The sequence below is a fragment of the Chelonia mydas genome, chromosome 2 (assembly GCF_015237465.2).
Source record: "Chelonia mydas isolate rCheMyd1 chromosome 2, rCheMyd1.pri.v2, whole genome shotgun sequence".
NCBI lineage: Eukaryota > Metazoa > Chordata > Testudines > Cheloniidae > Chelonia > Chelonia mydas.
The window spans coordinates 119,340,860-119,365,328 of record NC_057850.1 but is presented as its reverse complement, the minus strand read 5'-3'; the positions used below and the strand labels follow the sequence as shown (position 1 = coordinate 119,365,328).

Here is a 24,469-nt window from a genome sequence, read left to right as displayed (position 1 = left end):
TTGATTGCAATTGATAATAAGGTATTGATACCACCTAGTGGCTGAACTCAGTCCTGGAAGAGGCCTCAAAGTGTTGAGGGATACTTGGTTGAAATAATTCATTCTTGAAATGCTATAGACTTCTATCTTGGGTCCTTTTTTCAATCTGTGTGACCATGCTAAGGGATGTTTTGATCTGCAGTAAAATATTCTAATGATAATTACTTGTGTCCTTTGTTAACCCAACTCTACACTGTGGTGACTGTCTGGCACATATTTTTGTTTGGATAAGAGAGAGGTGATTTAAGTTTTAACCCCGATAAGATTCAGGTAATATCCTGTATTTGAATATTGTGGTGTTTTGAGGAAATGGCAAGCAGTCACTTAACACTGTAAATTTACATGGTGTTTTATACAGCATGATTATCTGCTCTGGAGAGCTTATTGTTTAAGACTGACAATATATATATATCAAGAATTCTGTAAAGGGAAATTCTGGGGGGATTTTGGTGAGAACAAGTAGGGAGGCCAGAGCAATGCCTCTGACAGGTTCAGAAGTTAAGGCATGTCTGAATTGTTCCTTTTGTATGGAAGTCCATAATGCAGTAGTATTCTGGAGGAGCAATTACCATTTGAATGTTGCCTGACAGGGACCTTAGCCAAGGTGATAACCAAATCACAAGTAAACAAATAAAGCAATTTGCTTTTATTTGGAGTTGTCGATTTCAAGGTAATAGTTATAGAATGTGCTTGCCTGCTTGTTGCTTAGCATGTGGCAAGAAAGCTGGTCGTGTCTGCCCTGACTTTCAGTTACTTAAGGTGAGATGGTCACTCGTATTCTTCCCAAACATTTGTGATCAGCTAGGTTGTATTTGCACATCATACTGAGCTGCATCTGGAATGGGCTCAAAGGCAGAGCTATTGCAGCTCAGTCTGTGAAGAATGTCCTTCCTGAATGGCATGCTGGAATTCCTCTGTAGCTATAACCGGGTGTGGTCTAAAAATGTTCCGTTTGGGTTGGTAAAACTTGACCACTTTTTCTCTTTCATGACATCTCCCATCTCTGGTCTTTGGTTCTTGTTTCTAGTCTTGCCATGCCATTAGTTAGTTATGTTGTAGCTTTGTACACTGTCAGATACTTCTGAGATTCCACTTGAGGATCTTATTTTCAGTGACCAGAGCAGCAAATATTGACCTTTATATCTAAGAGAATGTTAGACTACCTTGGTTTTTCAATCTCATTTGAGTGAATACAAAATTCTCACTCCCAGGAAGTCTGCTTGCGCTTGGTTGGGTAAGATGGGTGATATGATCTATCACAGAGGTGGCCAACCTGAGCCTGAGAAGGAGCCAGAATTTACGAATGTGCATTGCCAAAGAGCCACAGTAACACGTCAGCAGCCCCCCGCCAGCTTCCCTGCCCCCAGTGTCTCCCACCCGCCAACACTGCCGATCAGCACCTAATCCTCCATCCCTGCGCCTCCCACCCACTGCGATCAGCTGTTTTGTGGTGTGCAGGAGGCTTGGGGGGGGGGTGAGGAGGAGGAGCAAGGGCGTGGCAGACTTAAGGGAAGGGTCAGGGGCCTTGGGGGAAGGAGTGGAGTGGGGCCAGGGGTTGAGCCGTGAGCACCCTGTAGCACATTGGAAAGTTGGCGCCTGTAGCTCCAGCCCACGAGTCGGTGCCTATACAGGGAGCCGCATATTAACTTCTGAGGAGCAGCATGTGGCTCCAGAGCCACAGCTGGGCCACCCCTGATCTATCGTGACTCGGTTCTACTACATATTTAACTATTAAAACTCCCCAAGAAATTGAACTTTCTCCCAGTAAGTCTAAGGTGGGGAAGTGTGTGTTTGGTTGAAAGTCCCCCTAACAGTATATTTGATAGCAATTCAAAAGAGAGGACATGTTTAATCTACTGCAGTTCAGCAAAGGACACCATTTGACTGAGCATTTATCCTTTCTTTTAGTTTTTGGATATGGGGATATATATATAAAATTAATCTGAACTAGCAGGGCGTGAGCAATCCAAAATAACCCAGCTGCCATACAGTGTGATACAAAATAAAAAGAGAAATTCTTTTTATTTTTAGATCTGAATTTGGACGTTGGATCTGGACGTGACACATGTGGAGAAACATCTTCAGAGAGTTACAGTTCTCCTTCTAGCCCACAACATGATGGGAGGGAAAGCTTTGAAAGTGAAGAAGAGAAGGACAGAGGTTGGATTTGTGCAGTGGTGTGCGCGCGCGCGTGTGTGTGTGTACTTCGGACACCTCAGTAGGGCAGACATTGAGCTTGACCACTTTTACTTTGGAATGCTCTACTGACGGTCTGATTTAATCTTTATTCCTATACTATATTTATAAGTAGTGTAACTGATTGCGTCTGTCATATATTTGATTACTACATTGCCAGCTGGTCAGGATTCAGGTTTTCACTGCTATTTCAAAACCCTGTTTTGCAATGTTAAATAACTCTCAATTTTAGGTGTACTCAATTTACCAATTGACTAATTTTATGCCTCCAAGAAAACAGTGCTCTATAAATTTCATTAAGGTTTTTCCTCTTCTTTTTAAAACACCAAAGTTATATTAAGTAACACTTCTGACACTTAACTTGCATCCAAGTACGCATGTTTGTGTTGATGGTAGAGAGTACCTAGGTGATACATTTTGTAGTATTGATTCCTGAAGGCAAGAAATGTTAATCTTTGCTTTGCAATACTTAACTGGTACCCTTCATTTTATACCATTATAATAACCCCTTGACACATATGCAGTCATATGACAGTAGGAAAGTGTGCTTTATATACTTTAATTAGCAACATCATTGGAAGACACAAGCTGTCTATTTACTGTGAAGGAGTATAGTGCATGTCACATGTTTCCAGAAAGCAGTGAACAAACGATATATCTCCTGCACACAAAGTTCTGTAACAAGTTAAGGATCTACTTTCAATAATGCGACAACATTTTGGCAGTTTCCAAAGCTTTTTTAACTGTTAAGGATTTCCTTGGAAATTACAAAGTTATACGAAATGCAATGAGATGATGTACAGATATCGCATTTGTTCACTGCTGGCTTAAGGTGACTCCATAATCTGTATTTGAAATAAGTTTTCTGGAGAATGTTCTGCTGTCTGCCTTCCTGAGAGGGGCTATTTTCAAAAGCTTTTAAGAATAGCTTTGAATTTTACTTCAGTATAAAACATACAAAAAAATCCCCAAGATAAATATATTGCCGTTAACATATACCCCAGGAAAAAGGAGCAATGCTCAGCCTTATACCAAATATACAAAATCCCCCCCATTGAGATTCCGCTGTAAAATTCCAAATGTGCGGCACGATTACACCTTGTCATGTTTTCAGCTGTAACATCTCTCAATCTGATAAATCAAGAAAAACTTGCCGCACTTTTTTTGTGTGTGAAACTTTTCATCTTCTGTAATTTTGTATGTTTACTTGTAAGAGACTTGGCGCTCATCCCTGCCTCATGCTCCCTGCATAGCACTTTCAAAACTCTTCCCTATGTGCCTCGTAATTAGCCCCACTCAGTGCCTTATCCTCTTCTTCTATGTTCAGCTTCGTAAACATAAAACCAAATGTGATGTTGACTGAGGATATATGCAGAGTATATTGTGGAGCTGGGCAATGGAGGCAGGATGAACACAAGGCTGGGTAGGAGCCAGGGTTGGGAAGGCGACCATGAGGAGTAATGCATGGTGGCATAAGCTGTATAGGAAGGACTAAGCTTTTTTTATGCAGACACTAGAAGTTGTTCTCATGGTTTGTTCCTTCTGGATTGCCTGGCTTTCCTTTGGTTAAGGCAGACAGTCTTAGTTTTTAGGTTTCAGAGTAGCAGCCGTGTTAGTCTGTATCCGTAAAAAGAAAAGGAGTACTTGTGACACCTTAGAGACTAACAAATTTATTTGAGCATAAGCTTTCGTGAGCTACAGCTCACTTCATCGGATGCATTCAGTTGAAAATACAGTGGGGAATGCATCCGATGAAGTGAGCTGTAGCTCACGAAAGCTTATGCTCAGATAAATTTGTTAGTACTTGTGGCAGCTTAGAGACTCCTTTTCTTTTTAGTTTTTAGGAACACTGTCAAGGTAAAAATCATTGTGTATATCTTTAAATATCCCCTACCTGAGTTGATAAAAGACTAAGGTATTAACGTCTTAATTTATTTTTCACCATTTACTTACATTTTTTATTTGCTGTGAATGATGGACTAGTGGCTTTCATGCACTTAATATTGTGTTGGGGCTCTTAACACTTAACAAACTTGGTTAAATACAAGAAATGCTTTCTTTGAAAATTGAGAAGACACATGAAAACACCTTGGTTTTTTAAAATGTAGCAAACCTATTGTGTGTAAATCTCAGTGCTAACCATATTTGTTTGTTTTCAGTGTTGTAGATCAGTGGTTCTCAATCGGGGTCCAGGGCCCTCTGTTTCAGGGGGTCTGCCAAGTATGGCCAGTGTTAGACTTGCTAGAGCTCAGGGCAGAAAGCCAAAACCCCAACGCGGACTTTGGCGGTCCCAAGCCCCACCACCCAGGGCTGAAGCCAAAGCCTGAGCAACTTAGCTTTGATGGGCCCCCTGTGGTGTGCGGCCCTGGCCAATTGCCCTGTTTGCTGCTCCCTCACGCTGGCCCTGGCTTGTACATGCAGAAAAACAGCTGTGCCACAGCTAGGCTGTGGAATTTTTATAGCATGTTGGGGGTCCTCAGAAAGAAAAAGGTTGAGAACCCGTGCTGTAGATTACTTGTATTTGACAGTGCAGTAGATGAAAATGTTTTGACTGTCCTAAAAGCTAAAGGAGCAGAAAAGTTGTTTAACTATACATGGTGAGTCTGAGATCTTTTCTCCTCTTCCCCTGCCACCTGTACTTTGAGAATTGTACCAGCTGGGGGCATAGTTATTTCCCATCTTTCCAGGTGGATGGGAGTAGCTTAATTTATTCTGTGCCCTCCACTTATACATATGGATATAGAAGTCACAAACACAAATTAGCAAGTGGATTATTTGGTGTAAGCAAATAATGGAAAGCAAGGCAGATATGCCTCTAACTCAAAATCAGTCCAACCCAAGCTGGAAAGGTGGATAAACAGTCTTTAATTTATTCTACATCAAGATGAAATAACACTTATTTGTACCTTTAAAATTCAGTAAACTTCAAGTTTGCATTTTTAGTTTTTCACTAATGCTTTATCTTCAACAGATACAGACAGCAATTCAGAGGACTCTGGGAAACAAAACGCAGGCAGGTTTACTGTTTATGGTGCTGTCAGTCCATCGAACATCAAAGCAGCAGCTGCTCAGATTTCTTCAGTGAGTAACGAGAATGGAAGTATTTCAGAGGATCCTTTAAATTCAAAGTTTCAGCATATTTCATTTATGCCTGCCTTACACTGTGTGATGCACAATGGTGCACAGAAACCTGAAGCTGTCGTTCCACCACCCATATCTGCTGATGGTAAAACAATGGGAATGCTTGTTACCACTCCTGTCGCTATATCGCCAATGAGAGAATCTGCAAATTCAACTCCAGTTGGAATAGGGCCAATGACTTCTGGTGAATCTGAAAAACGCCTTGAGCTGTTGGCTTCCCCTCTACCAGTACCATCTACTTTCCTTCCACATTCTGTACAGCCTGGTAGCCCAGCTTTGCACTTGGCAATACACAGATTGAAAATACCCTCTTCACAGGGATCGTCTGAAAATTGCACAGTTAATGGACCACAGCAACCAACAGCAAACTTAAGCATTGGCTCACCAAATACTGCCTTTATCCCAGTCCACAGCCCAGGTAGTTTTCCAGGATCCCCAGTTCCTAATACAGATCCCATCACAAAACCTGCATCCCAAGTGGTAGGACTGAATCAAATGGTGCCTCATATTGAGGGGAACACCGGAGCAATCCCTCAGCCTACCAGTCTAAAGGTAGTTCTTCCCGCAGCTGGTCTTTCAACAGCACCTCCACCAGCTTCCTATACTTTGCCAGGCACTCCTCATGCTACCAGTGTGTTGCCCAACCAGAATACAAATGTGCTGAACTCTGTAGCAACTTCCACACCACCTCAATCAGCTGGTTTAGGTGTTGGTCAGATCCAGTCAACTATTCCCCCTGCAATACCTACCCATACACCAGGCCCTGCCCCTAGCCCAAGCCCTGCTTTAACACACAGCACTGCGCAGAGTGACAGCACATCCTATATAAATGCTGTTGGAAATACTAACACTAATGGGACTTTAATGCCTCCACAGCAGTTGGGGTCTGGGGCTTGTGGTTCTTGTGGACGTAGATGCAGCTGTGGGTCCAATGGAAGCCTTCAGATCAATAGCTATTTTTATCATAACCCTATTCATGGACAAGTCTACAGAGTTCCACCTTTCTTCACTCTGCCATCTCTTTGCAATGGCAGCTACCTCAGCCAAGCACATCAAAGCAATGGAACACAACTTCCTTTTTTCCTGCCTCAGACTCCATATGCAAATGGACTGATGCATGACCCAGTAATGGGGAGCCAAGCCAACTATGGTATGCAGCAAATGGCAGGATTTGGGAGGTACTATCCTGTATATCCAGCACCTAACGTAGTTGCCAACACAAATGGATCGGGGCCCAAGAAGAATGGGAATGTTTCATGTTACAATTGTGGTATAAGTGGACACTATGCGCAGGACTGTAAGCAGTCATCCATGGAGGCCAATCAGCAAGGTAATCATGATAGCTCCCAACGGACTTGCTTTTGAATTTACTAGTTTCTCTTTACCTTACTGACCATGCTGTTTCTGTTCTTGCAGAAAGGTGTGTGCGTGTGTGTTTGTATAAATGTACGTTGTGCACTAGTGGTCTGCTATAAAACCGCAAAGAGGCTTATCTAGGCCCAATCAAACACTGGGGGAAATGGAGTTCACAGGTACTAAACTAAATTTTGAAGGGGTATGAAATCAGGTTAGGAAATCAACCCATCTCTGTTCTAAATTGTCATTCTTTTCTCTAGGCTTTTGGCAGTATTTTCAGACTTGCATGCTATTAATGTCAAGTCTTCCACTCCCTTTGATGTTTTGGTAGAATTCAGTTGCAAAAAGGACTGGAAATTGTCAGGTACTATATAAAATACATGGCTTGGATTTCTAAAGCATGTGAAGATTGAGAAAACAAACTGGTCATTCTGATGTATTTTTTACCTCTGCATAACCAACTATCCTCTGTATAACCTATTTTATGTAGGTGGGATTTGTTTGACTTCTGAGACAGTTGCAGCAAAAAGACATTGAAATAAGACACTAATAAGAAATCAAAATTTAACAAGTGACTTCAGTTTTATAACTTCCATCCTCTTTCCATTCAAAAAAAGAGGGGGAAACAGTGTTTGTACCTGTAGAACATTAAATACATTTTTCTTCCATCACTTCCTTTCTGATCCTCAGTGTGTGTCTGTTCTGACCTTAATCATGTTTGCCAAACTTGAACAGGAAAAATTAGTCTTGGTGTTTGGGGTGTTTTACTTTGCATTTTTCCAGGGGAGGTAGTATCTTACATTTTTACGTTGGATTTCTTTTATGCTGACACTTCATCGTTTTTCATCTCCTTGATGAAGTTTGAGCCCTCCTTTTAAATAAGATTGGAGAACAAGATAGTGCCTTTTGAAGAGCATGTCCATTTTGATACCTTGTAGCGGTTTGTAATCTGTTTAATTGTAAACAGTGACTTAGTAGTTCTCTTTCCTGTTTTAGGCACTTACAGACTGAGATACGCACCTCCCCCTCCCCCTTCCAATGATACGTTGGATTCTGCAGACTGAAACAAGTAAACATTGCCTACATAACAAACTGAAGTTTGGGGAATTGAGAGGGAGGGGGAATGTTTCCTGAGGTCTTGCATTTGGGATATTCCTGGTTTTATATTCTTTTGGAATTTTTCATTGCTTTTGCACCTCTGTTCAATACAAAAGAAGAAAACTGAGTCCCTGATCTCCTGGTTCTGCAAAAAGCTTGCATAATGCATGTAACTCAAACACACAGCCAAACAATCAAAAGAGCATTTGAACCATACTTTTGCACTGAAGACTTGAGACATGTGCAATGTTTACTGCATTTTTTAAAATGTCCTTTGACCTCCGACATCACTGGTGGAGCAGCCATATGGTTGAAACAAGAAACTTGGTCATGTTCCCTCATAATCCCGCCTCTTCTGTCCCACCCCACTCCACCCCCAGCCTGTTCTCCTTATGCTGCTGTTTTTGTTTCTCTCCCACCTTCACTGTGTGTCCACATGGTTTCATTGGACTGTATGAGTATTTGGCAGTTTGTAGAGAATTTGTCCAAACTATAGCAAATTGTTATGCTCATGAATTATATGAGGAAATTGTTTAGTCTTCCTGTGGGGAGCGAGACTAAAGACTCACAGAATAGTGTGTATATGTAATATCTTGTTACCCACACCCACCCACCCACCTCTGGGGTCCCGAGTGAATGAAAATACTTCAAGTGGGAAGGGAATGAAACACTGTGGACTAAAACAGATTTATGAACGTGAGCAAGCTTAAAGTGAAAGATTTTATTTCCATTGTAGTGTTTTAGCCTGATTGTTCCAAGAGACAAGGGGCGGGGGGATGGTATGAATGTTGTATTCCATGTGTTTGCATTTCTGATGAAAGCTGACAGTGAGTCCTTTTTTTAAAAGCTATTCTACTTCTGTGTCAACACAGAATGAACATTACTTGATAGATTTTGATTTGATTTTTCCCTAAACTATTACAGTGTTGCATTGTATTTAGAATGTAAATGGTTTATTTCAGTCTGAACAAAAGTTATGGTTTTCTACAAAATAGTCAGGTATTAGTATTAGGACTGGTCTACCAAATAGCAAAGTCACTATTTTATAATAATTTACCACTATGCGTGATTATGGTATAATGTGAAAGACTGAAATGCGTGTGCTAAGATGGTATTAATCATGTTGGTGTCATGTCAGTAAGTTTAATGCTGCTGTATTTTTATTTTTAAAAGCCAATATGTACTAAATTGCTTCCAGGTAATATTTGATTTCCTAAAGTGCACTGAGGTTATCTGGAAGATTGAGTGAATTTTTCATGACTGCTATATTCAACACCGATGAACAAATTACCACTGTATATCCATAGGTTTTTGGCATTCCTCACAGTTCATAGCAGAAATGAAAGATTTTTTTTTTTTTGAAGTAAGATACTGGTATGCAGGAGAGGGACAAAAGTAAAATTGTATGGGGGTTCAGCTGCCTAATTGCTAAACAAAAACTTGAAGAAAAAAAGCTTGATTTACTAAATGTCTTCATAGGTAGCATTTATATTTATAGCACCAGTATACATTTTTCCCCCTTGGGGTGGGGTAGGGTAGATGAAAGCTTTAATTTAAAAAGAAAAGAAAAAAGAAGTAGTAAATGGAAATTATTTTGATTAAAAATATTTTATTTGATCTGGGTATTTTTGGACCGCATTATTAAATGAATTAACTGCATTTGAGTTTAAGTGAGGGTGTTAAAGCACCAATGGACTCACATTGTGAATTACCTGCCAGTTGTACTTTATGGAACTTATTTTATGATTTAAAATACTGTACTGTAAATAGGAGGTATGTTACCTTCTCTTTATTTGTATGTTTACCATATACTTTGATATTTGAAATGTTATGTACTGGAAAGGTCACTTATATTTCTAGAACAGATTGGATTTTATGCAACCTTTCTTCCTTGAATTAACAGCAATAAAAAAGGAAAAAAGTGTCTATCTGCAAGTACTGTACTTTATCGCTCATAACAAAATTAATGAAAGTGGTGCCCTGCTCCTATTATGTTGTTTTTTTATCAAGGTACTCCATTGGCTGGAAAGTGGCATAGATTGGACCATTTTGTTAGCATAAGTATGAAGTATTTTGTTTGACTAGTTGAGTTAAGAACTTCATGTCCTAATCCAGGGCCATGATATCTTGGACTGGGTAAGTGAACTATTGGCCACTATGAAACACTGAATTATGAAACCAGATGAATGTATGAGGTGATGTGGGGCAACAATGGGTTAAAGCCTTAGCTGCATTTTACTGCGATCCCTAAGTCTAGGCTCTGTTGGCCGCATGTCTTGGGCCTAGGGTAAGCCCATGTTCGGATATGCTTTGTTGGTCCAAGTGAAAACTCCGAGTCCCTAACACACTGGAAAAATCAACATACCCAGTCATAATACCTGGAAGGTGAGCTGTCTTCCTGTCATTTTCTTCATTCTGCTGGGGAGAATAGAAGGCAAACAGGCCTGCAATGGCTGAAAATCCAAGCCTCTGCCAAGTGGCACTTCTGTTAATTCCTTAACAGGATAACTTGTTGGGCAACTGTCTTGGCCTAAGTAAAAAATGGAAGGTGGCATGCTCACTCTGTCACCTGACTTCCCTTTTTCATATCCAGAGCTCCACAGTTCCAGGGTTTAATAGCAGCTTTAAAACCATACACCTTGTCTCGACTAGACAATTAAGTCGACCTACGTTAGCTCAACCTACAGCCACTGCAGTAATTACTGCAGGTTTTCATGTCCATGCCACCCTCCTTCTGCCAGTGGAGGCGTCCTCACTGGGAGCACTTGGACTGACAAGTGCCGCCAGTGGCGAGGGGGGCACACAGCCCAAGCTGTCAAGCATCCGATGAAGTGAGCTGTAGCTCACGAAAGCTTATGCTCAAATAAATTGGTTAGTCTCTAAGGTGCCACAAGTCCTCCTTTTCTTTTTGTCCTATATAAATGGTTTTAAAAAATGCTATACAAAAAGCAGGTTATTGTATTGACATTGAATAAATCATTTAAGTTGGTACAATACAGTAGCTTAATAGCTTTAGTTGAGTGTATTGTAGCTGCAATGTCCTTGATTCCCTAGCTTTGGAACTCTTCCTAGATGTAAAATAGTCCTGCTTTATCAACTTTTATGCCCTGCTGCGAGGCATTTTTTTCCTCCTAAATTGGAGGACTTTGGTTGCCATTTGAAGATCAAGTATGCTTAAGCTACTGAGTAGATAATTGAGTTAAGGGGGGTCCTGGAGTAATTAATGCATGTTAGGAACACCTAGAACAAAGACTAGGCATGTGTAAATTGAAAGCTTAATGTTTTTTTACAAACTTTTCTAATAAGACACTTTTTCTCCAACTGTTCTGATTGGAATGGATTCCAGACTTCTGAAATACATCTGGTTAACATTGTAATGCTAATATGTTTCAGTGGGAAATCTAGAGTTACTTTTATACAGTAATGCATAATTATGCTTTGCTTGTTTCCAACATCTTTCATCCTGACTGGATCCTGAAATTCTTTACAGCATATACATAGACCCCAGTGCTGAAATGTGGTTATGCAGTATGGACACACAACCTTAGTTTTTAAAATTTCATCGAAAAGTCCCTATTATAATCATTAAACTTCATGGAACTGATTATTAGCTTCTGGAGGAGGAAAGGTTGAATCAGCTCTGAGACTTATACTTCTAATAATTTCTAAGAATTAATTAGACCATCAAATTAATTAGACTACTAAATTCCTTCAACATATAAAATTCTTGAATTATAGATTATGCTAACATTTGGGGTGGTGCAGGGGTGGAGTTGGAGGTATTTAATTTTTTTAAAAGGCAGGGTTTGAATGAACCAGAGCTGAGCCAGTCTTTCAGATTTCATTAGCCATTTTACACATACCCACATCCAGTTTTGGCAAAAGTTTTTAAAACCAACAATTGTATCAATTAGGTATGCAAATAACTGAACTGTGTATTTGTGTAATCAGTATAGTTAACCATGTGATACACATCTAATTGAATAGATTAGCACAGTATGCAACCTATGCTTTGAAACAGATTAAAATCCATAAGAACTGCCATGCTGGGTCAGACCAATGGAGCGTTTAGCCCACTCTCCTGTCTCTGACAGTGGCCAGTACCAGAGCTTCAGGGGAAGTATACAGGACAGGGCAGTTTGGCAGTCAGAGTCTTAGGGCTGCCCTGAGCATGGCCATAACAAGGGTGGGGCAAGCAGGGCAGCTGCCTGGGGGGGGATGAAGAAAACAATAGGGGTGCAAATATGCTTGCTTGCTCTGGGTGCTAAATTGCCTGGTTATGTCTCTGGCCCTGAGCATGGGGTTGCATCCCTGGTCAGCTTGGCTAATCGCCCCTGAGAACCTATCCTCTGAGATTATCTAGTTCTTTTTTTGAACCCGGTGATGCCTTTGGCCATCACAATATCCCATGGCAATGAGTTCCACATGTTAATTGTGGATTTTGTGTGAAAACGTACTTCCTCTTGTGTGTATTAAACCTGCTGCCTATTAATTTCATCGGGTGACCCCTGGTGGTGGTATTGTGGGAAAGGGTACATAACACTTTTTCCGTACCATCCATGATTTTATAGACCACTATCATGTCTGTCCTCCAGTTGCCTCTTTTCTAAGATGAACAGCTGTAATCTTTAGTCTCTTCTTATATGGAAGCTATTCTGTACCCTTGATCGTCTTTGCCCTTTTCTGTATCTTTTCCAACTCCACTATATCCATTGTGAAACAGGACAATCAGAACTGACTACAGCATTCAAGGTGTGGGTGTCCAAAGTATGGACTCAGTGGCATTGAGATTTTTTTTCTGTCTTATTATCCGTTCCTTTCCTAATATTGTTAGCTTTTTTTACTGCTGCTGCACATTGAGCAGGTGTTTTCAGAGAACTATCCACGATGACTTCACAATCTGTCTTGAGTTGTAACTCATTATACATACAGAATGATGGGGTCTAGTTGGGATTTTTTCCGATGTCCATTGGAAATGTTACACTTATCAACACATTGAATTTCTATTGCTATTTTGTTGCCCAGTCACCCAATTTTTGAGATCTTTGGGAGTCATCACCTTTATCTCCCTTTTTTCATAATTCTATCATTTATAGCAGGGAAGGGAGGAGAGGCCTTAATTTAGAGATAGAATTGGCCAAAAACTCAACTATTAATGCCAAATAAATTTTCAAGTTATGGGACAGAGGAATATTGTTGTGTGCATGTATTTTCCCAGATGTACTGCTTTTTCACCAGTTAAGATCATACTGTCACTTTTTATTGCCCTCTTTTTAAGAAAATCAAAGATTATTAAATGGCTGTGGTACAGTTTTTCTATAGGCATCAGTTTTCTCCACTGTACCTCCTTGATGGAGGCCCAAGCAGATAGAACAAGAGTAGTTATAAAAACTACAGCTGAATAATAGTGAGAGGAAATGGTTTCCTGATTAACAATGCATGTACTGATTAGGGGGTTAGGATAGCAGGAGTCTTCAGACTGCTGCCAAACACTGATTACCCATACTTTTAAAAATAGGAGCCTAAAGTTGGGCTCTACATCATCTCTAGGCACCTAAGTAAGTGGCCTGATTTTTCAATAGTGCTAAGCACCCCCTAGTGCCTATTGGAATCAATGGGACCTGCAGGTGCTGAACACCTGAAAGATTAGTTTATGTAGTTGTGACCTACTCTACTATATAGTACTGTTCAAAACATTTCCCAAATAGCAAAGGTGTGAGGGAGGAAGCAACGTGTTCGCGTTTTAAGGAATCTACTCAGCAACAAATGTATGGAGCCTTCTGGGTCATGTAGGCTGGCTACATGGTGTTCAGACTTGCTCAGAAAAGAGGACCTGGTGTGCAACAACGGCAAGGAGTCTTTGAATTAGAGCTGTGAACTCACGAGAAGCTCTACTGCAACTCTGTCACAGCTTGTCTCCTCTTCATCCTCTTCCCCCCCCCCCCCCCCCCGTTTCCTTCCTTCACAACCTGGGACATACAAAATCAGCTGGAGCTTCTCCAGCTGTAGGGCTAGAGTTACTCTGGAACAATGGAACCTTCTCCAACATAGAATGAAGGTTGTCTGGGACAAGAGATGGCTTTCTCAGGTACTGGTCCAAGATTAGAATGTATTCCCCTAGGAACTAAGGATCACCACAGACATTTCTGCTCCAAGTTCAAGGTGGGTTTCTCTGATCTTGGCTTCTCGAACCTAAATGTGTGTATTTAAAAACAACAAAAATACCTACCAAAAACATTCCACTTCATTCTTTTCTGTCCCTGAAGAGGTGAGAGAACAAAGCATACATGGCAGTTGCTCATCACATTCTCTAATGCACTGCTAGAAGGCACTCAGATATTATAAACCTAGAGCATCCCTGTTTGGGCCACAGTGGAATGGGACTAGCTCCTCCTGGACCAGATCCTTTCTTTTCTCATTCCTAAATTCTGATGCTTTTGAGATGCGAGGAGCTAGTAATTTTTATATGACCATTTTTCAGTTTGAGTTGTTGAGTAGGGAAAGGGCATTAGACAGCCATTTTCAAGGAGAATGACCACTTTGAAAGAAAAGTCAACCTTCAAAACTGCAGAACCCAGGAGGCCTCTGGAGCCATAGAGACTTAAGACAGATATATGGTAGGAGACTGTACCCCGTCTCCTAATTTATTAGGTGCTTAACAAATGGGGGACGGGAAGTTGGGGGAGCTTTTGCAGTTCACCTAGGTTAACAATAGCGTATGTGCCTTAGCCTAATGAATGAATAAATGTACATTTTGAAACACTAAATTTTTTGAAAAGTTGCAATTTGCCTCTCAAAGTCTCTCTTCACAGCACTATTTCCCCTGCAATAGTTATTCAGGAACACTTTGCATGTCTATTTTTGCCTTCTCACTCTGGGAAGGGCTTCCCAAAGATGGTTTCAACCTCCAAGTGCACCAAGCATCTCCATAACAAACGGTTCAGGCAGAGGCTGACTCACTTAACCAAGGTCACACAAGAAATCAATGGCAGAGCTGTAAATAGAATCAAAGTCCCTTGACGCAGTACTGTAATCCCACCACTGGAACGCCACCATGTTGGTTTTCACTCAGCAGTTGCGCGCGCGCGCGCACACACACACACACACACACAAAGGAGAGAGAGAACTCTGGACCTGGCAGGTAAGTGGAAAGGAGGAATTTAAAAAAAACATACTTTTTAATTTAAAAATCTTAAGCTTGCACATTTATTCTGTATCTCTTTCTTAGCAACCAAAAGCATGCTAGGTGCTTCACAGTAACTAGTCAAGATATGATCACTGCCCCAGAGATCTGCAATCTTAACTGTGTCTGTAAAATATTGAAAACAAAATCCATCATCTGTAGCTATTCACTGCACAGCAATAGAATATTGTGTGTCTGGATTCCTGGGTTGTATTTGTCTTCCATAGGAAAAAAGGTGATCTTAACTTGAGTTAGCTGTCTCAAAGTAAAATCCTAGCGAAGATGAGGGAGTTTGCGGTCTCCTTATGAGTCAGCAGGTTGAGGTAAAGACTAGGGGCCAGACTTTCAACTTAGTTTAGATGTGATAGGCCCGCAGTGAGATTTTTCAGAAGTGCCTAAGCAGGTTAGGCACCTAACTTCCACTGATGTTAACACAAGATAGGTGCTTTAGGGAAATCCTCTTAGGCACGTATCTTCATCTTTAGACACCTAAAATACCTTTGATCATCTAGCCCTAGTAGCCTCCCCTGTGGTCTTTTCAACTCCCATGGAAACTACAGACTGCTTTGTCTTCACTAGGATTTTGTAACTCACAATAGTAATGCATCTTTTTTCCCCTAGCAAACACAGGGTCTTCCTAGCTCTTTGAGAGAAGTTTGGTCTACGGATTAGAGCAGGGCTTAAATGGTAGACATCTCTCCTATTTGTCTTTTAATAATGTTTTGTATTTACATAGCATCTATAGGTTTCAAAACACTTTTCAAACATGGTTATGCAGGAGCAGCCACATTTTACAGATGGTGTAACAACCTCCAGTATGGGTCATCAGCAAGGTCGGCATTATTAACCTCAATGTTAGCCAAGCACACAGATTCAAAATGAGCATGCCAAGAAGTAGCGCATCTAGGTACGTGAAACTGGGTCTGTCATTTTAGAGTAGGGGTGGGCAAACTTTTTGGCCTGAGGGCCACATTGGGGTTACAAAACTGTATGGAGGGCCAGGTAGGGAAGGCTGTGCCTCCCCAAACAGTCTGGCTCCCACCCCCTATCTGCTGCCTCCCACTTCCCAGCCCCCGACTGCCCCCCTCAGAACCCCTGACTCATCCAACCCCCCCGCTCCCTGTCCCCGACTGCCCCCCCCCCCACAGGACTCCCACACCTATCCAACCGCTCCCTGTCCCCTGACTACCCCCCAGGAACTCCTGCCCCTTATCCAACCCCCCTGCTCCTCACCACCTTAAATGCTGCTCAGAGCACTAGGACCGGCAGCCACGCCACCATGCAGTCTAGAGCACCGGGGTAGGCCGGCAGCTCTTGCAGCCGCGCTGCCCGGCAGGAGCTCGCAGCCCTGCTGCCCAGAGTGCTGGCGGCATGGCAAGCTGAGGCTGCAGGGGAGGGAGCTAGCCTTCCCAGCCAGGAGCTCAAGGGCTGGGCCGGGCAGGGCAGACTGGATGTGGCCAGCGGGCTGCAGTTTGCCCACATCTGTTTTAGAGACTTGGGTTCCATTCCCAAATCGGCCAGAAATTACCTAGTTTATCTCCTCTAAAGTGTGGGGAATTTTATATTTGTCTGCCTCCAAAGGTTGGAGTATGTGGCCTCCTTTGGGCTACAGGTTGTGAAGTGCATCAAATTAACAGGGTTACTTGTGGCTTCCTGGCTCCCAGCCCAGCATTTCTTTCCTTAGGCTAAAGAGGGAGAGGAAGTGACAGCTTCCAGCTCAGTGCACCTTTCTGGAGGAGGAATTTTGCTTCGTGTCTCATCTGAAACTCTGTAGCTCTGTCTCAGGGTATTTCTACACCGCAAAGAAAAACCCGCCGCTAGGCAGTGCCAGCCAACTTGGGCTCATGGGACTCGGGCTGTGGGGCTGCTTCATTGCTGGGTAGACTTCTGGGCTGGGGTTGGGGCCAGGGCTCTAGGACCCTGTGGGGCTCTACAGAGGAGCCACACAAGCCTGAGTTGACTGGCAGGGGCTAGCTGAGGGGTTTGTTTTTGCGGCGTAGGCCCTCAAGGGCTTACACCTACAGTACAGGAGAATCAGCAGGGTTTGGGAGCACATGCAGTGCAGTTAGAATGGTCAGAGCTAGCAATAGAGTTCTGTAGATGGCGATTTTCAGAGATTCAGAACTGACCAAATCTAGATGGGTTTTTCCAGGGACACCAGAAATCCTGGGGTCAGAGACTGCCAAACTTCTGGTTTCTGCTCCAAATCATGGAAGTGCTAGAGCTCTTCAAGAATTTTTGGTCACTGGTCCATTCTACCTATTTTTCACAAGCTTCATTCTCATACTGCTGAACCATTTTTGCTCAAATTTTGAAAAAACAAAAACTGTTTGGGAAGCTTAAGCCTAAGCTATTAATATGACAACTTTAATATTATCTGTGTGTATGTTAGTAAATAGAATATTTGATTAGTAATTTGGGCTCTTAAGCATTTTTTTCAAAACTCTTTTATTAATGCCTTGATGCTTCACGTTTTATACCTTATATTCACAGTTTGAAGGTTTTATTTTTGGCTGCTTAGATTATATCTGATTCAAATATTAAAGCTTTTAAATAAGAAAATATTCAGAATTCATTAAAAAAAGAGGCAAGACTACATGATGCCTCTCATTTGGTCTCTTGATTTCCATATGTTTGCCCCATATTTTTCACTTTCTTTGTTTAGAAATGCATCTAATTTCCTTTGAACTCAGTAAAGCTGCTTACTTCAATGACCAATGTGGGTAACATATTCCAGATGCATGTTTTTCTTTCATTTGAAATGCTCTTTTAGTCTCTCTTTCTTTGATAGAGGTATACATGCAGGAAGCCAAGCTTGTTCTATTGCTATTCTAACATCTGGGAAGCTCCCTTAATTCTTTGTAAAAAATTAATTATGTACAAAACAGGCTTCTCTTTGACTCTCCTGCTGCACATAACACTACTTTAGTTTGCTTAGGTGTTTGCATATTCTGTAGTAATTGTTTTATCTCTTCCAGTACATTATTTTTACAGCTGGCCATGCCTTTGATATAAGAAAATGTTACAGTTCAGAAGGAGAAAGAAAATGATGATGGGAATTAACAGCTATTTGCAGTATTCCCAAACCCTAGCAGAAGATAAGGAGGAGAATTTGTAAGCCCATATCTGTAAATGGAGTTGTTCTTTGCAAATCTCTCTGTGCAGAAGATTGAGTCGGAATTTTTCAATGCAGGACAATGGCATGAAAAATACAGACCAGCGCTAAAATAAACAGACAGTTGGCATCCCCCAGTGTTCTATTCATGGTGCAAAAAAATCTCTCCTCCACAGTCCATGACCCCTTTTGTGATTCTGTGGAACTGCTTATTTCTTAGCAGCTCCTGATCGTATAGGGTCACATGTCAGTGGGCACCAAATAAGGAGGAGAGAAGTCACCCTAATTGTGAAAGAAGTGGATACTTGCAACAAAACATGAGCAGCAAATTATGATCTTGGGGAGGAAATTAAAACAGCAAAGTGGGATGCTGCCAATACAGTGAACAGAAGTTGTTTTCTTAAAGGTTGAACTGCAGCTCTGGGCATTTTTGCTCCAACATCGATGGCTCCGTGAGTGAGAAACTGAAGTAACAGTGGTGGATCTGTCCATTCCGTCTCCCCAGTGACGTAATGGGGGTTGGTGAATATATTGTTTTGGGTAGGTGTTGCTGCAGCAGCACAGTGGCAATTCAACTCTGTGGTAATACGTTTCACTGCTCAGCTGAGGACTATTAAAATAAAGGCACTGCATGGTAAGGCTGAGGCATCGAGACAGGTTGAGGAGTGGAGCCTTGCCTACAGATTTTTCCTGCCTTATCTGAGGAAAAAAATAAATGCACAGCAGTCCACTTAGAAACTCCCCACTTGCCACATCATGAGGTCTGAAATGCCAGTTTCCCCTCCCTCCGAGAAACATCCAGTAGTAACTGCATTTGTACCAGGTTACATATATAAATGCAAATGACTTTTAGTGTGGCTATTGTGTTTTCTTAAGCATCTCACACCTGCAAGCAGTGCTTTGCCTCCTCTGTCTCAGCTACCAGAATGAGGAGAGGGCAGGATGTACTGTGCTTAGCAAAATGAGGCCTGAGTCTTGGTTGGGACCTGCAGCTGCTGTTGTAATACAAACAGTAAGCAAAATTCCCTGTCCATGTATCTCCATTTCTACCATGCTGTCTATCCCAGCCTTCTTACATTCCCTCTGCAGTTATTACTGTTGGTCCCAAGCCATCCAATCCAATGAAGTGAGCTGTAGCTCACGAAAGCTTATGCTCAAATAAATTGGTTAGTCTCTAAGGTGCCACAAGTCCTCCTTTTCTTTTTACGGATACAGACTAAAACGGCTGCTACTCTGAAACCTCTCTTCTGTCCTCTTTACTCCTTTGTCTCCCTGTTTTGTCAGTGAGGTCATCTTAAAATTCTCAGTCTCACACTTAATGTTGTTGCCCAAACTGGGCCCTTTTTAACGTTTTTCTCTTCTGATTATTCCCGTGTTCCTGCTTCTTTTTTTCCATTTGTCTTTATACTACAATGTTGATATAATATACTTTCCCCATCCCTTCTTTTTAAAGTCTCTTTTCCTCCAGCCAACTATTTGATGTCTCTTGTGTTGCTTCCGCTGTAAGCTCAGCTCATGTTCTCCCTCAGTACTACCCGATTGGCGGTGACATATTGCTGTATTCTACGCTAGGCTGACCCGGTGCTCTGGGTCCAAGATGTACATTTTACAAAAATGTTATGTAGTTGGGGGTGGACTGAATTCACATCTTTATTCTCTTCTATATATCCAGCAATTGGCCTGGTGGTGCAGTGAACACAGATTGGAAGAGTGGCACCAAAGCATTGTAGTTCCAGCCTGTACTGGGTAAAAGTGGTGAGAGGAAGATGGGTCAATGTGAGGGGATCAACCAGTGAAGGACGTGGCCTGAAGCAAAGTTTCTCTCTGAAGGTAGCATCAGCATAAGAGGAAATTGGCTAGCAAGCGGAGGGCCAATAGCAGGCAACTGAATAGCTTGAATCCATCTGCATCCACTCAACCCCTCAGTCTCTGAGTGACGGTCATTTATTAACACATCCAACCAAGCATGCAACTTAGTTGGTTCCTGCTGTACAATGTAGTGTTGTATAAGGTTACTGCATTGCTCTCGTTTTGATGGGTGGTATAACTAACTTCACATGTGCCTAATGCTGCTTTTAAAACAGAGAGCAAAATGGATGTGGGGGCCTGAGTGATTGTTTGTTTGCCTTGGCATATGTGCACTCAGTGACATTTGCATGGTGAAGGCAAACCGGTGACTCAGATGGTCTGCCTACAATGATGGGTGTTTTGTGTTTCTTGGGTGATATTAAAGGATGAAATTTCCAGAAGAACACAGCTAGGGAGCTGGAGAAGAGCGCCCACTGCTAGGGCAGAAGCTTTTGGTGCAGACATACCACGAACCCTTTTCAGCCCTGATATCTCTACACTCCTCTCTACAGAGTAAAACTGCTCCCCCCTCAGAAAAGCCCTAGCTAATGAAAGACACTCATTGCCCAGGTCCTAGGTACAGCCCAGCTCCATTGTTACCTTCTTCCTCACAACGTGCCTTGCCTAGGTCAGTGTAATTCTCAGACTTTACCAACCCAAATCTGCCTCCACACCAAGCTTTGCTCGATAGCGCAGGGTCACTAGTGTCCATTACTTTACACCAGGACGCTGTGAGGTTGCGGAAAATCTTGCCATAGACTCATGAAAAATAGAGGGCTCGGCCAGGCTAGGACTGAGCTCGACAGCGTGTTCTGAGCTGCCCTGTCCAAAGGCATTACAAAAATGGAGCCCACCTCCACGCCTGATTTGCACTGTCCCTTCTCTTGTGTCCCTTACGGTGGGGCTTGGGTCATCTGTCTCAGTTGGTCCTTGCCAGGAGAGAGATGCCTTTACTTGGGTGGCAAACACTAAGTCGTGGGGCAGCAGGGCTAATGGGGAATCGCCCTCCCTTTCTCTGGAGCGCTAGCTCATTGCTGGGGTCTCCATGTGCCTGTCAGAGAAGGTGTGTGTTCCTCTACATATTGTTTAATGCAGACGCTTGGAGACGGTATACAGGGAAGCTGCCTGTAGGTATTAAGAGTACTGTAATTAAAATGTACTGGAGGAGCTAGCTCACTGGCTTAATGTAGCAATAAAATGTTTCTCTAAATATGAACTTGGGCCCCAAGGGCCAAATGGCTAATATTATGTCGAGACCCATTATTTGAGTTAAATTGCATATTGTTAAAATGGGCTAAGTGACTTGCTGGATTGTATAGTTTCCATTGGATCTGGATTGCTGGCAGATTAGTCGTGTAAACAGGATTTATTCATACACGTGTTTGGAGGTTTTCTTCTGTTTGGCTTTAGAGAAATGGAACAGGGCTGATTTCTCGAGGCTGAAAATTCTCTTGATGCCCCCTCCCCCCCCCCCCCCTCCAAACTCTGAATTGTGCAGCTTATTAGGAAATGGAGTTTGGCTTGGTGCACCGTTAAAGCTTCCTGACGGCATGTAATGACATGACCATAGCAGCACTGTCCAGTACGTCCGACTGCTCCTTATTTGAGGTGCCCTTGGACTGGGAACAGCACTTGTAAAACACAAACTCTCCTCCTCCTGGCTCTTTGTCAGTTCAGTTTGATAAAGGGAAGCAGAAAGTGGCCATGTATTTCTGGGTGAGTTTTGCACTCAAAACTGAAGTTGCTCAACCTTTTGCCTTGTGCATCATATGTACACCGCCTTGCGTACACGCTTGCCTCGTGTACTCTGCCTGTCACCTTATTGCTTGAATATTAAGTGATCAGAGACTAATACAAAGGTACAATAATTTCTCAGGAAATGCGATTAGAGAATCAGAGCAGGAGTCTGCCCAGTAGTGACTATGAATGAGGTTATAAGGTCGTATTTCCCGATATTATTTCACAGAAAGAGAAAAAAGTACTTTGTGGCTCGGGAGTCTCTATTTCTCCTTTGCAAAGGGTGACCTTAGAACAGGGGAAGATGCAGCTCACCCACCTTGTTTGCTTCCATTGGCGGTAAAGGGAGAAAATCAGCATACCCCGTGCAAGCAATATCCCACGTACTTAAATCTTGGAGCTAAAAGCTCATGCTACTGTGCATCCTGGTACAACTCAGATCAAGCTGAATCTAGTCTCTGTGCTTTATAAACTGGGCTCAGAAACGTCACCGGAGATTTGAAGCTATTAGCCAGGGGCCAGCCTGCAAACCTGAGAAGGTGGGCGTCTGTAAGGTATACGGCCAACTCCCTGGCGTAAAGCCGTAGCCAACCCCCATTCCCTCCCTGGCTCTGGGATTCTTACCAATGAGCTGCCCCTGGACCATGCTCAGGGCTCTTTCTCAGGTCTGGGTGGTAGGTGTCTGGTAAATGTGAAGCTGCTGAAAGCGAGAAGGATCTGCCTGTCTGAAGAACCTCCTGCCTATTGCAAGGAGAGGAGGTTTGTGCTGCTTCCTACAGCCATCTTGTTTTGTGCCCTCCATACTGCAGATGACTGGAGCGCCCAACTTGAAATTGACATGGTTCTTGAGTTTCCCTGAGGTGCTGAGACTAAATACTTGAAACTAATTTCATGCTGTTGCTGAAAAGAACTCTTTCCTGCAGCAGTAGAGGCAATGAAAAGGTCTGTCTGCAGATTCAGGAAGATGCTCCTGTATCCGTTCGTACTCTGCTCCAAGTTGCAAAGTTTATGGTTATCTCCCCTCCCCCCTCCCCCCCCGACCCAAAAAACTACTAAGGGTTACAGAGGGGTCAAGGGGTGGTCCCTGGTGAACCTTCTGAGACATGTGGGGTCTCCAATCAGCCTATTAAGGCTTGCTGCAGGTTCTCCCTCCTAGGCCCTTCTGGCCTTGGAATCTACTCCAGGCATCTAGTGTCTCCCCCTGTTGAAAATGGGCCCAGGACTTCCCCAAAATCATTCCCAGAGCAGGTCTTTTAGCAGAACAGCCAATCTTGATCATCTGTCCTCTCCTCCCAGTCCTCCACAGATCTGCTACGGTAAGAGGAGCAGGGGTCCTGAGTGTGTGGGGGGGAGCACAGGGGCCTAGGGATGGGCAGCAGGGCAGGAGCTGTTCAGCCCAGGAGAGTGATTACTCCAGTGAAGGTAATTGTCTCTTGTCCTCCCACTGGGGTCTGGCGATGACATGTCTGAAGCTTAGCCGTGGCGACCACCAATTCTTAATGTCTGAATTTACAAATGGCCTCTCTGCTTCATTTCTGTGTTGCAGGGCTGGTTGTCCTCTCTGTTCTGGTGTTTTGGGAGGAGGGATAGCTCAGTGGTTTGAGCATTGGCTTGCTTAACTCAGGGTTGTGAGTTCAATCCTTGAGGGGGCCATTTAGGGATCTGGGGCAAAAATTGAGGATTGGTCCTGCTTTGAGCAGGGGGTTGGACTAGATGACCTCCTGAGGTCCCTTCCAACCCTGATATTCTATGATTCTAGGCCAACAGGAAGCAAGATGGAGGGATGTATTGTACTCTGGGCCAGAAATACTACCCAGGGATCATTTCGGTATGTGGTTCAAATGGTCTCTGTCAAATCTGGCTGCATATAAGCACTGGGAAATGCTGGTACTTGTACATGAACAGGTAAAGAAATCTTTTGATTTCTTTGATGTTGAACAAGTTGACCTTTGAGTTGGGGATAGAGTGTCCTGAAGCATCTGTCATCCTCTGGTTTTGTGTAGGGGGATGAGGGGCTGCTCCTCTATCAGGAGCTTTAATGATTGTTTTTGCTTTTTAAAAATTCAACCAAAAAAAACCACCTTTCATTTTTTTGAAACTAGACTGTGGCGGTTTGCTGCTTCTCTGCTCCTTTATTTGTCCTTGGTCTAAATCCCATGTCCTCACTTGAACAACTGATGAGAACAATAGAGCAGCATGAATAGCTCTCATGTGAAAGCAGGAGAAGTAGCCTGAAGAACCTAGTGCATTTCCCTCCTCTCCAATTTTAAATGTGCTGCATTGAAATGGTACCTTTCACTAGCAGAGCTCAAATTACTCTTCATACATCATTTCATCACAACACTCATAGGCGGTAGGTAGGAATTGTTCCCATTTTACAGATGAGAAAACTGAGGAACAGAGATTGAACTTGCCCTGGGCAGCCGAGTGAGTTGATGGACAGAATATCTAATGTTGTCTCCCACGCCTAATCTTTATTCACTAACTCACTCCTGTGTCTTTCTGAGTTCCAAGAACCCAAAATGTCCCCCTCCCCAGGTCAAGGCTTTCTGACAACTTCTCCAGTCCAGTTACCCATTGTTCTACCCAAAGCCTGCAACATATTGAAAATCTGGGGGCAATGCAAAATAAATTGAACTTGATCTCCAAATAAGGATGGCTGACCTTGACTGGGGAATGGAGCTGTGAGTGGGAAAGGGCTTGGGGGAGGGCAGAGATATATGGGAGCCTGTCCATCTAATTTAAGTCTAATGTGC

The 24,469-nt window shown here is 42.8% G+C and overlaps 1 protein-coding gene across 6 annotated transcripts in view; it reads left to right on the top strand.

The window, feature by feature from the left end:
• Window positions 1–9,756, top strand: part of ZCCHC2 (zinc finger CCHC-type containing 2) — a 71,934-nt gene extending 62,178 nt beyond the window's left edge. For 3 of the 6 annotated variants that reach the window (XM_043540207.1, XM_007058812.4, XM_037893266.2), the window contains 3 exons: window positions 2,071–2,199; window positions 5,207–6,706; window positions 7,729–9,756. In XM_043540207.1, coding sequence (XP_043396142.1) covers window positions 2,071–2,199; window positions 5,207–6,706; window positions 7,729–7,796 — 1,697 coding nt within the window. In that variant the 3' untranslated portion in view covers window positions 7,797–9,756. Of the gene's footprint in view, window positions 1–2,070; window positions 2,200–5,206 lie in introns of all 6 variants that reach the window. The other 3 variants (XM_043540206.1, XM_043540208.1, XR_006288736.1) reach the window with 2 other exon arrangements.
• The last annotated feature ends 14,713 nt before the right edge of the window (window positions 9,757–24,469 follow it).